At 41.4% G+C, this 12,734-nt stretch overlaps 1 protein-coding gene across 4 annotated transcripts in view; it reads left to right on the forward strand.

Moving 5' to 3' along the window:
* Window positions 1-12,734, forward strand: part of GAS7 (growth arrest specific 7) — a 129,270-nt gene that overhangs the window by 101,681 nt on the left and 14,855 nt on the right. For all 4 annotated transcript variants that reach the window (XM_083428487.1, XM_083428488.1, XM_083428490.1 and 1 more), the window contains exons 6-9: window positions 3,780-3,869; window positions 5,730-5,845; window positions 9,838-9,912; window positions 12,271-12,349. In XM_083428487.1, the coding sequence (XP_083284613.1) occupies window positions 3,780-3,869; window positions 5,730-5,845; window positions 9,838-9,912; window positions 12,271-12,349 (360 nt within the window). The remainder of the gene's footprint in view (window positions 1-3,779; window positions 3,870-5,729; window positions 5,846-9,837; window positions 9,913-12,270; window positions 12,350-12,734) is intronic.

Below are 12,734 nucleotides of genomic sequence, written 5' to 3' on the forward strand. Positions count from 1 at the left end.
CTGGGGATAGTGGGGGTGAGAGAGGAGAAATGTTGATTGTGTTTCACAACTGAAGTAATTTTTCTCAAAATTGGGTTCTCAGCTGTTGTTGGATTCCAACTCCAATCATCCCTAGCTAGCAGGGCCAGTGGGATGATGGGAGCTGTAGTCCAACAATAGCTGGTGACTCAAGTTTGAGAGACACTGATCTAAAAAGATAGTCATGTAAGTCCGAGGTCTAAAAATTACCTAGCTTCTTCCTGTGACACGAATGCTCCTTTATATGCTCCTCTTCCAGTTTTCTCTGCTGCAGCACACAGGACTTAAAGATCTGTCTCACATATACACTCCCAGTGTGGCATTTTCTCCTACAGCAGTTTGGATGATAAATTGTGCTCTTAAAACTTGGTCACATCCAGTGGAAATACTCTGCTAAGAAGTTTTAGCAGAAATTCGAAACATCTGGAAATGTCTCCAAACCATGTTGTAGGCAAGTGATAATCCACCATGCAACGACACCCTTCAGGTGCCAACAAGTGCTAAAATATATATTTAAAAACCCTCTCTGCTGAAAATGACCTTTCTGGCAATTGACAACCTCATGAGAGGCTTAGAGTTACATATGTTGGATGTGGTTCTTTGCATTCCAGTGTCTCATAACTTCTGTGATCCCATCCTACGACTTGAATGAAACACTCTTTCTTTTGTGTTACCATTCCAGTTTTCATGGATGTTCATTTCCCTCCCTGCCAAAAAATAAAATAAAAATTCTGCTTGTTGCCATTTAATAAGAGCAACTCCAGTGCACTCTCTTGTTAGCATTACCAGCAAGGACACTTCTATTTCTGTGGTGTTCCTATTCAGGTTATGACCAATTTCTGGCCACATTTGGATGATCATATCTATACCTAAGGAAGCCAAGTTATGAGCAAGCCTCTTGCTCACACACCCAGCACCTTTGTTCCTTTTCAGTGAGCCACAATATAAACCAGGAAGTCTCTAAACTTAGTTTTTGGTTTTTATTCATTCTGGGAAACTCTGGTTACTAGCATTAGAACAAGCCAGGGTATTCAACTATGAATTGAAGTTTGTTTAATATCCTGGCTTGTTCCAAGGTTTTCCTGGTTCAGACTTAACAGGAAACTGTAGTTAGTTAGAAGCTTCCTCATTTAATTATAGCTTGTACCAGACGGAGGGGCAATAAAGGTGGAAAAAGCTCATTCATATCTTGGTTTATTAAACCGATATATGATTGTCTGAACCAGCTCAATGGTTTTTCAGTCTTCATATTACAGAATCACCTTTGACTGCTGGACACCTTGACTTCTTTGTGCATGTGTTCTATCTGGCTATCAGGTCAAGCCAATTTATAGGTATTTTGTAGCGTTTCAAGCTATACCCTGGAAAAGTGAAACAAAGCCAAATGCATTGTCAGCACAGCTACAACAGCAAAGATATACAGTGGCACCTCTGCTTACAAACGTAATTCGTTCCGGAGGTCCGTTCTTAAGCTGAAACCATTCTTAACCTGAGGTACCACTTTAGCTAATGGGGCCTCCCGCTGCTGCCGCACCGCCGGTGCACAATTTCTGTTCTCATCCTGAGGTAAAGTTCTTAACCTGAGGTACTACTTCTGGGTTAGCGGCGTCTGTAACCCGAAGTGTTTGTAACCTGAAGTGTTTGTAACCTGAGGTACTACTGTACCTTTGACTGTCCCAGTTGTCTGTTGGGCAGTGCCTATTGCAAGTTCACATATGCCCCTAATCTGGATAGCTTTGTCTGGGCAGTTGAGCCTATTTACACAAGTAGGTGATATGGGGCTGTGCACAGCGTCCCCACTCACAGTGTCCCCTTCCCTGCCTTACCATGTCCTTGGCCATACTGTTTTGGTTGGGAATGGCGTGAATAAGGCTTCCATCTGTGTTCACTTGAACACGTGGCACAGTTCAGGCGAACACATGCAAATAGCTGCCTTTATACCTTCTTCACTCTGCATGAGACAATTGGAAATGGTGAAGATGTGGCCAGTGCATGGGGTGATTATTGGGACTGGGATGGCATGTGCAGCCCCCTGCCTTCTGCTTGTATTAATATTTCTTGCATGGGTGTATTTAAAAAGTTTATTATTATTATTATTTAAAAAAATGTTTTTCTTATATATATAGAAGTATGTTTGCTCATCCACCCAAGCCGTTGTGTGGTTCTAACAGAAAAGGAGGCAAGTCTAACCTCTCCTCCACATTTCTGAGAACATTTAGTTAAAAACACATTTTTCTTTGAACTGTGTGTTCTTTCCCCATCCATCTCCAACACTAGAGCCAGCATCTTTGTTTCAAAAAGAGAGAAGCAGGCACTTCCTCTCCCCTGGCAGGAAAACGGTGACATTTGAACAAGGCTTCCCCTCTTTTTCTTCTTCAATGAGTGAGGTTATCAAGGTACCCCACACCAGGACTGGGTTTAGTGCCACCATAGCAATAAGGAGATAGGCACCTGTACATCCTTGATTTTGTCCTGGTGTAATTAGGAGAATCCCACACACATGTCCCAAGTCCCCTTACAGGGCCAAGAGATTCACAGCTTAAAATAATTGTACGCAATAACTTGATCATCCTTTCCCTCCCAATTTTTGTGAGCGCTTGCAGATTATATTTTAAATGTCCCCTATAGCTTCTTGATAGTGCTTTCTGTTTGTCAAGTACACTGTCAACAACACAGTAAGGGCATTTAAGGAGGTCTTTTTGGTCGCTCTCTAACTAGGAAGCTTCATCAAAGCTCAAGCCCACTAATCTCTCTAAACCGTTGAGAACTTTGCATTTTGGCATGCACTATAGTATCTGTTTCTTGTCCCAAGATGAAGCAGTTGGGTGGATTATAAATTTAAATAAATGCTTTCTGTCAGGCTTCATGAATTAAATTAGTGAATTATGGATCCAGAGAGGAATAATTTTCAGTTGCGCTTTTAAAAAAATATGCATTGAAGTACATCTGAATATTAGTCTAATGATTTTATTATTAATCTGGTTTTCTCTCCATTGTGTCCATTAGCTTCACTGGGACTTTCTGTGTACTTCTGGCATAGGCTGTTGTGTAAAATTTGGTTTTCCATTTGTAAGATCCCTTAGGCAGCTTTAACTCATTTAATGACATCCGGTCCAAGTTAGAAATGGTTTTACCTAGAGCTGCTACTAGATTTCACCAGAAAGGCAAACATGGAGGTTCCTGTTTGGGTGAAACATTTGAGGAATTTCCACAGAGGCAAACATTTTTAGTGAAGTTGTTGCCTTTTGAATTTCATCACTAAAGTGAAATTGCAAGGCAAACATGAAGGTTCCTGTTTAAGAAGGAACATCCAAACAATTTTGAGGGTAGTAAGATTTAAACCGCAATCCTAGCCCCACTTCCCTGACCATAAACCCCATTGGATTCAATGCATGCTTGGACTTGGGCTTAGAAGTAAGTCCAGGTAGACATAGCTAGGATTGCGTTTTTAGTCTTACAATAAGTACTGCACATTCTTAGTTTTATCCTCCCTCTTCTTTTAAATAAAAGAAGCAGGCATGCAGGGTTTGATGATCAGAGATCCTGTTTTGCTTAGAGTCTGCTTCCTAGATATTGCAGCGACATTCAATGACACAAAATCTCTTACATCTGCGTTCTGTGACATCTCCTGGTTAAAGCGAGCATTACATTCAGCAAGAACCTAAGCCAGCTGTGTTGCATTTATGCAGCTTTTGTTTACATGCACCCATGTTCCTGAACTGCTTTGCACGTCCAATGTATTCCTCTTTCCTTTTTGTCAGATAAACTGTGTGACGTTCCCCCACCCTGACGCAATGCCAGAGCAGCAGTTGCTGAAACCTTCTGAATGGAGCTACTGCGATTATTTCTGGGTAAGTGAGCAGCCACCCATATGCTCTTTACTGCAGCAACCGGGATTCATACAGTACGTAGCATATTGCTAAAATCTCTGTTAGCAAACATGGTTAAAATCCAAGCTTGGAAGGAGGTGCATAAGATGTTGGAGAAGTTGTTTCCCCACCTCCACAATCTAATCGCATTGCAGCCATATTACGCAAGACCGGGTGACTACAATGGGCTCCTATGTTGAGTCATATTCTGGGGCTTGTAACCCCAGAAGCCAGCATCATACAAATCTGGACAGCATGTATGTGCTGAAGCACCATCTTCCTGATTTGCTGCCATCCCATCTGGTCCTCTACAAATGCATCGTGTTAAAGTGTAGCCCAGGCATAGGCAAACTCGGCCCTCCAGATGTTTTGGGACTACAACTCCCATCATCCCTAGCGAACAGGGCCAGTGGTCAAGGATGATGGGATTTGTAGTCTCAAAACGTCTGGAGGGCCGATGCCTGATGTAGCCGTTATTTCCCTTTCTTATCTTAAGTAGCAAGACCTTTCCAGAAAGGGGGTCTGGGGTCCCCAGGATGCTGGGATGAGCTCTCTTAATAAGCTGATTGTTGATTGGTTGGCCTGGAGAGCTGGATAGTAATAAGGTAGTAATAAATTGTCTGAGTATGGACTTTAGTTTTGGATTACAGCATACACATCCTTTAACTTTTGTAAAAAAAATGGAGTAGATAAGTTTTACAGAAATAAGAGAATTCCCTGCAACTTCAAATGTAATGATAACTTTAGAGAATAGTATAAGGAACAAGATGGCCAAACTACGTACGCTGGACAAAACTCACGAGTAATCATCACCCAAGAACCCACAGCCCAATTGGACTGGAGCCCTGTTCTGTAATAAGTGCTTAGCATAATTCAGCTACAACATGATTTGCTTCATTCGGACACAGATGGTTGAAAGGGGAAGGGGAGTTTGCAAATATTATATAAGGGTAGGATGTAGTTTTCCTACACCCAGAATATTTGTGGTTGAGGGGCAGGTGTGTTGTTGTTTTTTTGTAAACAATAAAATTAGATGATTTAGACTTCCTTGATAAAAAAAATAATGTGGTTGTCTTCACAGAGAATGAGGGCAGAGGGGAGTTCAATTGAGTTCCATGCATCCGAGGAACCATTTTGTTTTCTCTTTTACATTTCATGTGATATTTCCAAGTGCATGCAAAATGTTAGATGTACAGCATCAGAATTCTCTTGCACAACTAGAGGTTGACAGAAATGCAAATCTTGCAGCACCCACTGTGCAATATTACCCTGCAGGGATAAAGAAGCAGTAGGGAAGCAACAAATAAGCGGGGGAGGGGGAGAGTGGATAGAAAAGAGGTAGGAACTGTCCAGGGAGCAAGGCTTGTGTGGTAGGCCAGGAGGTATTCTGAGTAAGAGTCTGGGGAAGAGAAGCCTATATGCCAGTTTGTAAAAAAAAAATATGTGGCTAGTTCTGACCTTGGTCATTTGTCCCTGCCACAAGCATGGGTTGTTTTCTCCCCTTATATTAATACTGTCAATTCATATTAACACAGAATCTGCTGCTGTTTAACTACCTGTTTCATATATGCCAGAGCAGCCCCTAGTGGCAATGATCTGGTATTTGCTGGAAATTCTGCTAGCTCTATTGAAGTTGTCTTTGAAGATCCACTAGCAGCTGTTGTATTTGTTGCATTAGGCAAAAATATCCTGAATAGAATTGCCAGCTTGTGACTTGGGGGCGTTTGAGGTAATTCTTAGCCCACTTTCCGATATCTGCTGTGTGCCGGAGCTGCTAAGTGCTTTGGCACATCTTCTGACGCCTCTAGTGTGGCATATATTCTAACTGCACATTTCCTTTAGACTGATAAGAAGGATCCTCAAGGAAACAGCACCGTCTCGGGATTTGAAATTCTTCTTCAGAAACAACTGAAAGGAAAGCAAATGCAAAAAGAGATGGCAGAATTTATTCGAGAAAGGTAACTTGGAAATTCACTTCTTCTTTCATTGGTTTCTGCCTCCATTAGTGAGACACCTGCTTCCGTTAGTCCCTTAGTAAATAACTTGCTTTTACTTAAGCACACACGGTCTTGACAATTTGGAAGGCGAATACTGGCATGGATGGGTTCCTTGGCCTGTTCTGTCTTGACTACTTTATATTCCTACAGACTACCAGCAGTGTCTTATTCTCACTTTCATAAGCTCATTTATCTAAAGCTTTGCAAATGGTTTATCCAAACATGAACACACAGCATTTATATTCAGCAAAAGGATCAACAGCTAAAAAGTTTTTCAATCAGCATTTTGTATGGGGTTCTGGGCCAAATTCAGCAATTTGTGGCTATGTTAGCACCGTAGAAATGCTCAGTTTTAGAAACACATACATACATTTTTGTGAAATTCATGGTAAAATAGTATATGATATCTGCCCTAGATGTTGTGGTTCACACAAAGAAGATGCTGTATGCCTGCAGAGTTACCTGCCCTCCTTCTCATGCTTTCTGACATGCACCTCTGCCCAACACTTGTCCACAAGCTTGTGTCACCGTGGCAGCAACAACACTTCATGCTTATACTGTATCTGTCATAGGTGATTCAAAATAAGTCAAGTGAGTTAGTGTGTCTTTCTCAATAATAAGATGGTTTGAAATATTCAGTGGCTGCAGTTGTTGTTTTTATGAATTCATGAACAGTAAGAAGCTATTGAAGTGATGTACAATAAGGTAATATGGGATAAAATACCAAAGATACTGAGTCTTAAAAATAATGAAGTCATTTTTAAAATTTGTTCAGTCAGTATTCCAGTAAACGTTCCAGTAAATGACTGGGTCACACTTCAAGGAAAGTCTTCTTAAATAAGAAGGCAGTGATAGCCACTCAGACATCAAGCAGGTGCCTAATTTCAGCTGGCAACTACCATATTTTTCGCCCTATAGGATGCACCGTCCCATAAGGCGCACCTAGTTTTTTGGGGGGAAAATAAAGGGGAAAAAATTATTTTCCCCCGACCCCAGCCCCCAGAACAAGCAACTCTCCGCAAGCCGCGGGAGCCCACGCCTTGCGGAGAGGTGCGCGAAGTCTGGGAGCGCTGGGCTCAGTGCGCCCAGCCTTCATCATGCAGGCAACTCTCCGCAAGCAGCGGGAGCCCATGAAGGGGAAATGTGTGTGCGTCCTATGGGGCGAAAAATACGGTAATTCCAGAAGGGTCAGTTGATGGGTCTGATCCAGTTTCCCAGCCATACAATTCTGTAGCTTGGATCCTATTTTTCCTTCTGTGAAAGGAACAGAATTCACCCTCATGGAATGGGACTTTTACATCTTCTGCAGCCTGTACCCATCAAAACCTGCTCCTGGTGATTGGAAATGGTGTGGGAAATGTTGCAAATGGAATAGGGAGACAGTAGAAGTCCCTTATCATACATGAATGGAGGAGCAACATCTATATGCCCAGAGCTGCTCTTTATAACATTTGTCTATATGCCCGGAGTTGCTCTTCTTAAATGGAAGGACTTGAGAGAAGGACCTTAGATCCAGTGAAGTCTTTGCCTGACAGAAGGTGGATTTTCAGAGTTCACAAGGGCTGTATTGGGGGGGGGGGTGAGCAAAAATGACCTCCCCTAGTATTTTTCTGCAGGATTGTCCTGTAAACAAACAAACAGAATGCTCAAGAGATCTCTATTTTCATCCCCTGTGTCTCCAGAAATCATAAAGCTGGGTTGTCGGATTTAAGAAATTCTGGTTGCAACCTAGCAAGGCATTTAATTTTTTCATATTGTTTGATATTAGTACAATCCCTGTATTTACGAAGGGTCCATTTTAATCTTCACTGTAGAGACTTAGGAATCATAGAAGTACAAATCCTCTTGAGTTCTCTCCACTTCACGATCTTAAGTGACTTTAGCACATCCGGGGGTGGGAATCTTTCCTCACCCCATCCGGTCTGCCTCTGCTCTGCTAGAACATAGTTTAAATAACTCAAAATATATGCAGGACATGAAAGGAGAAGGCGCGCGAGAGAAAGATAAACAGTTATTATTTATAGCTGCTCATTATTTATAACTACTCTTAGAAGAAAAAGAGCACTGTTATAAATAGCTTTCCTAATAATAATAATAATAGGATGGAGATTTACTTCTCTATGGCTTGCAATGGAGAACTGGAACACTGTGTTCCAAGAGTGGACTTTGCCTGGTCAGAGGACAATGAAGGCGCCACTACCATTACCCATTTCAATTGGACAGTGGTGAATTGGTAGGAAAACATTATATTGTGCCAGTGGAAAATCTTAAGCATAAGGACAAGTGGGAATCCTTTTGACAGAGTATAGATCATCAACAAATCCACACAGCTCTTGAGCACAGAAAGTAACCTTTGGCACAAAATGGCAAATATATAAATATGTGTCCATAAATATATTACATAGCCATATCACATATCTTCCATGGAAATGGGAGAGCAGAGGCCATTCACAGCTTTACAAAAGAAACAGTAGTTTACATGGATTGATATCGTTCTCACCTCTTCTTGGAAAATGTCTTTATCAAGGGGGAAACTTGGAAAAGCCCCCCAAGCAGTTTTTAACAAATAGTACAACTCTGTTTTTGCTTGACACTGAGATGTTTGGTTTGGATTGGTGGGGGGGGGGTTATTAAAAAAACAACACAATAGCAGTTTAGGCACCTGTCTTTTTGTCAGTGTCTTTTCTATGGGTGTATTTGACCCCCTGCTTGGGGAGACTATTCACTGCTCTCCACAGTGTTGGGGTGTGTGTAGGTATTTCAAATAGATACGATTTTAGCATAGTACAGAGCTCCACGATTTTAGCATAGTACAGAGCTCCACGATTTTAGCATAGTCCACAGACCAGAGCTGCATCAGCATCCGTAATGTAACAAATGACATCAAGTGTTTTGGTGCTTTGAAATCCTGAAGTCAGGAAAAAAGCCTTCCTTTAGCAGTTCCTTGTTCTTTGTGAGGTGCTTTGAAGCCCTGACTTTGGCACTTCAAAGAGCAGCCAAACTGAGAAACCTTGGATGCACTCAGTGCTTTTTTCTGTAGGTACTCAAGGGTACAGAGTATTGGCATCTTTCTTTTTCAAATGTTGTGAAAAAGTGAAAAAAGCACTGGGTGCACTGGAGAGTTTCCTCAGGGAGGAGTTCTCTCACACATCCAGACCAAGCTGGACTGAGCTCCCCACATATAATCCAATGTATGAGGGGTTCACTCCTACTTAGCACTGAGTTTGGATGTACAACAGAGTTTCTTGCAAGGGGTGCCTTTGCCTATGGAAATTTCATGGAGGGGATGGTATGGCCAGGAGGAAGAGTGGGGGGAGCCTGAGGATTTGGAGCTAAAGGAGTTTGTGAATGATCCAAGTAGGGTGGAATTGGGGTCTCAAGAAGTGTCTGATGCCAAGGGAAGGCTAGGAGACCTGGAAGGGGAAGATTCAGACCCTGAGGAAGACCAAGCAGATTGTCAAAGGGCTACTTGTTCATCACACCTTATTTATCAGCCTGTTTGTATTGATGGGGCTATGTAGAACAATGGAATATCTCACTATGAGGAGTAGCAGAGAAAGATCCTCTTGCAGGTGGATCCTCTTGCATCATAAATACATTTTTTGACTTAAAGAAAACTGAAATCTTGTTTTGGCTTCTGGTAAGAGCTGGACTAGATTCAGCTGTTTTGACGAGTCGGAAAGAGCTGTCCAACCTGGTTTCACATACCAGGGAGGTGGAGCTGCTTTGTCCTGTTACACACAACCTATTCTTTCCATCATCATAGATATATGGGGTTGGGGTTGAAGACACAAGAATTGACCTGTATTACCTTGGTGAGGATTTTCAATAATGACTACTCAGCTTGTTGGGTTTTGCACGTTGCGTTATACAATGTGTGAAAACATCTAGTGTAATGTGAGATACTGTTCTTCTAAATGATATATTTCTGCTGGTGTTCTTCCGTTCTCCAGGATAAAGATTGAGGAAGAATATGCCAAGAACTTGTCCAAACTATCACAAAACTCATTGGCTGCCCAGGAAGAAGGGTAAGGTCATAGTCTTACCATTGTGAGAGTGGATGAAATCCCATGTAGCTATAAAACCTGTGCCTTTACTTAAATAATTTCTCCACTCTTTCTTGCTTTCTGTCTGGGATCGACATTGGACCCTGGGCCCATCCTGTCTGGTTTCTTACTTTGGAAATCAGCACAAGAATGAAAGGTTGTAATTTGTACTCTGAGGGGGAGGAAGAGGATCAGTTGCTCACCTATCCATTGAAAAAACGAAAAGAAAAAAAGGGTATTGATACTTCAGTAATGTGTTAAGTGTTTGGAAGTTAGAAGAGAAAGTAAGGATCCTAGAGAAATGTACCTCTTCTCTTTCCGTGGAAGTTTCAATCCAGCACAGCTGTATAGCAGGCCAGCTGTCAAGTAGCAGTAAGCCATAGTTAATGGCTTATTGAGACAGAGCAGTGCACACCACCTGATTACTCCTGCTTTGGGCCTCAACCAGTGGGAACAACCAGCCATGAATCATTGGCTTGTTGTTAGGTCCAAACTGGGATTGTGTTTTGTTTCTCTTTAATAAACCAGATCAGCAAGCCAACAACAAACAATGGCTTTATGTCGAAGAGTAGTCATGGTTTGTTAGAGTGAAACAAACCGCATCTCAGGTGCAGGCTTCATGGCTTGTTTCTCCCACTAGGGGACAAGCTGGAGTGGAAGCGATTGGGCAATGTGCTCTAGCACACTGTTCAGTCCAAATGAGCCTTTAACCGTGACTTACTGTTATTTGCAAATGAGGTCAATGAGCATATATAATGCAGCCTTTTGATACGTTTCATTTTCTTGCGATGGGGATTTGACCACATGTTTTAAGTCCTTTCCAACTCAGAAATGTGATTCGCATTTTATTTTAAGTCTTTGCAGTTCCATCTATTCTAGATTCTCCGTGGCATCTGATGAGGTGGACTCTAGTCTACAAAAATATATCCCAAAATAAATGTTAGTCTTTAAATAAATTTGTTCATCTAAGGAGTCTCTACAGACCCTTTGATGTTTCTTGCCACAGAGTATAATTGAATCGCAAACATCTGATAACTTAGTTTGCTCCCTTAACAAATTCCTTGTTCCTTTTAATGTTTGTGTCCTCCTGGAGGAGAGTATATTGATTGCAGGAATTCACAGTTTATTCATTTTCTACTCTGGAGGACAAGAGGAATTTTAATGGGGCATGCCTGCATACCAAATACTGAATTGGGTTCCTGCTTGGATGCATTCAATTTCTGGTTCCAAAAGAGATGTAGGCAAAATAATTCCTGCCTTGTACAAATACTTTGGATTTCAGCATGTCCGTCTATAGTATTAAGATGGCTTTCAGACACTAGCAAACTGTCCAGTATCATTTACTTACCCTGTATGTTTCTTCTGTTTCAGTGGCTATGGAACTTATTTAATTTTTGTGATATGGGGGGGGGGGACATGTAGCAAGGCAGATTAACTTTCTTTGTCACCTGGCATTCATTACATTTATATCCTGTCTTTTTCAATGATGAAACTCATGTAAACTTCCAGCTCATTGCCTAAACTGATAGCCATTATGTTATTATTCTCTCCACTAGACTAATTCTCACAAGTTATTGGACACTTTGCTTGGAGGAGCTACTAAGAGTTTGGAAGACATGTTTGAAAAGGCTATTAAAAGAAATCACATTGTTTATTTTCTGTCACCTGAGAAAATTAATTCAATTCTCTGTGTTGTCATGGGCTCATTTCAATTGTTTGACATTTTGAGGCTTAAGAAACAAACAAACAACTCATCCAAACAGCTCCTCATTAGGTAAAACCTTCCTAAATGTAATTGGAGTCTGATGGGAGACACTCTGGATCTAATCAACATTTTATGGCTACTCTACATATTATGCTTCAATTTATGGTTAAGCTATCCCTTTTGGTATTTAAAAAGTATCAAATTACACACTCGAATCAGTAGCTGAAGAAGTCATTAGTTACCTCTGCTGAATTATTATAACTACAAGTAAGAGCACAGGTAGAAAAGTTGCTAGTTTGTCTCAAATGAATGGTAATTATGAGCCTAAACAGCACTAAGGGATTGTGAGTGTAATTTATTCCAGGGGGTGGATGGGAGAAATGGGATGAGATTTTGCTGAAAATAATTATGCTCATCTTCCTTCCCCCGAATGTGAATCTGAACATGAGTCTAGAGAGAAAAATTATGTAAGATAATTTACATTTTTTGTCTTTTGAGTTCAGCACTCTGAAATGCCGCTGTTCCCATTATGTGTAGTATTTGGAATGCTACTGCTAACAGAAACGTACGTTTGTAATGATGAGAATTGGATGCTAATGAATGAGTAAATTTCTTACCCGTCACATATGTTTCAGGACGCTTGGAGAGTCTTGGTCTCAGCTGAAGAAAAGCCTGGCTGATGAAGCAGAGGTTCACCTCAAGTTTTCCTCCAAGGTAATCACTTCATAAGGAATCTTCTGTGTGGGGTTGAGACCAGCAGAACATGTTTTCTGAAAACTGGGGTGCAGTTTTACATAAAAGCTGCATTTGCGGAATTTTCATGGGTAAACTGGACAAGATGTCTGGGGAACAGAAGGATCCCAGTGAGTTGCTTTCCCCCAAAATCAGAAGCTATTTAAGCAAATGACTGTTGTGGCCCTCTAATGCTGGATGATAGGAAGCTGCTTTCCATCAGGACAGACTGTTGTTTACTCTGGCGGGCAGTGGTCTCTTACATAATCTGTTCTGCGATCCTTTTTTTAAGTGGGGATGCCTAGGTTTGAACTTTGAACCTTCTGCACTCAAAGCATGTCCTCTGCCATTGATCTGTGGTCCCTTC

This window comes from Podarcis tiliguerta (assembly GCF_965153285.1).
Source record: "Podarcis tiliguerta genome assembly, chromosome: 2".
Taxonomy (NCBI): Eukaryota; Metazoa; Chordata; class Lepidosauria; order Squamata; family Lacertidae; genus Podarcis; species Podarcis tiliguerta.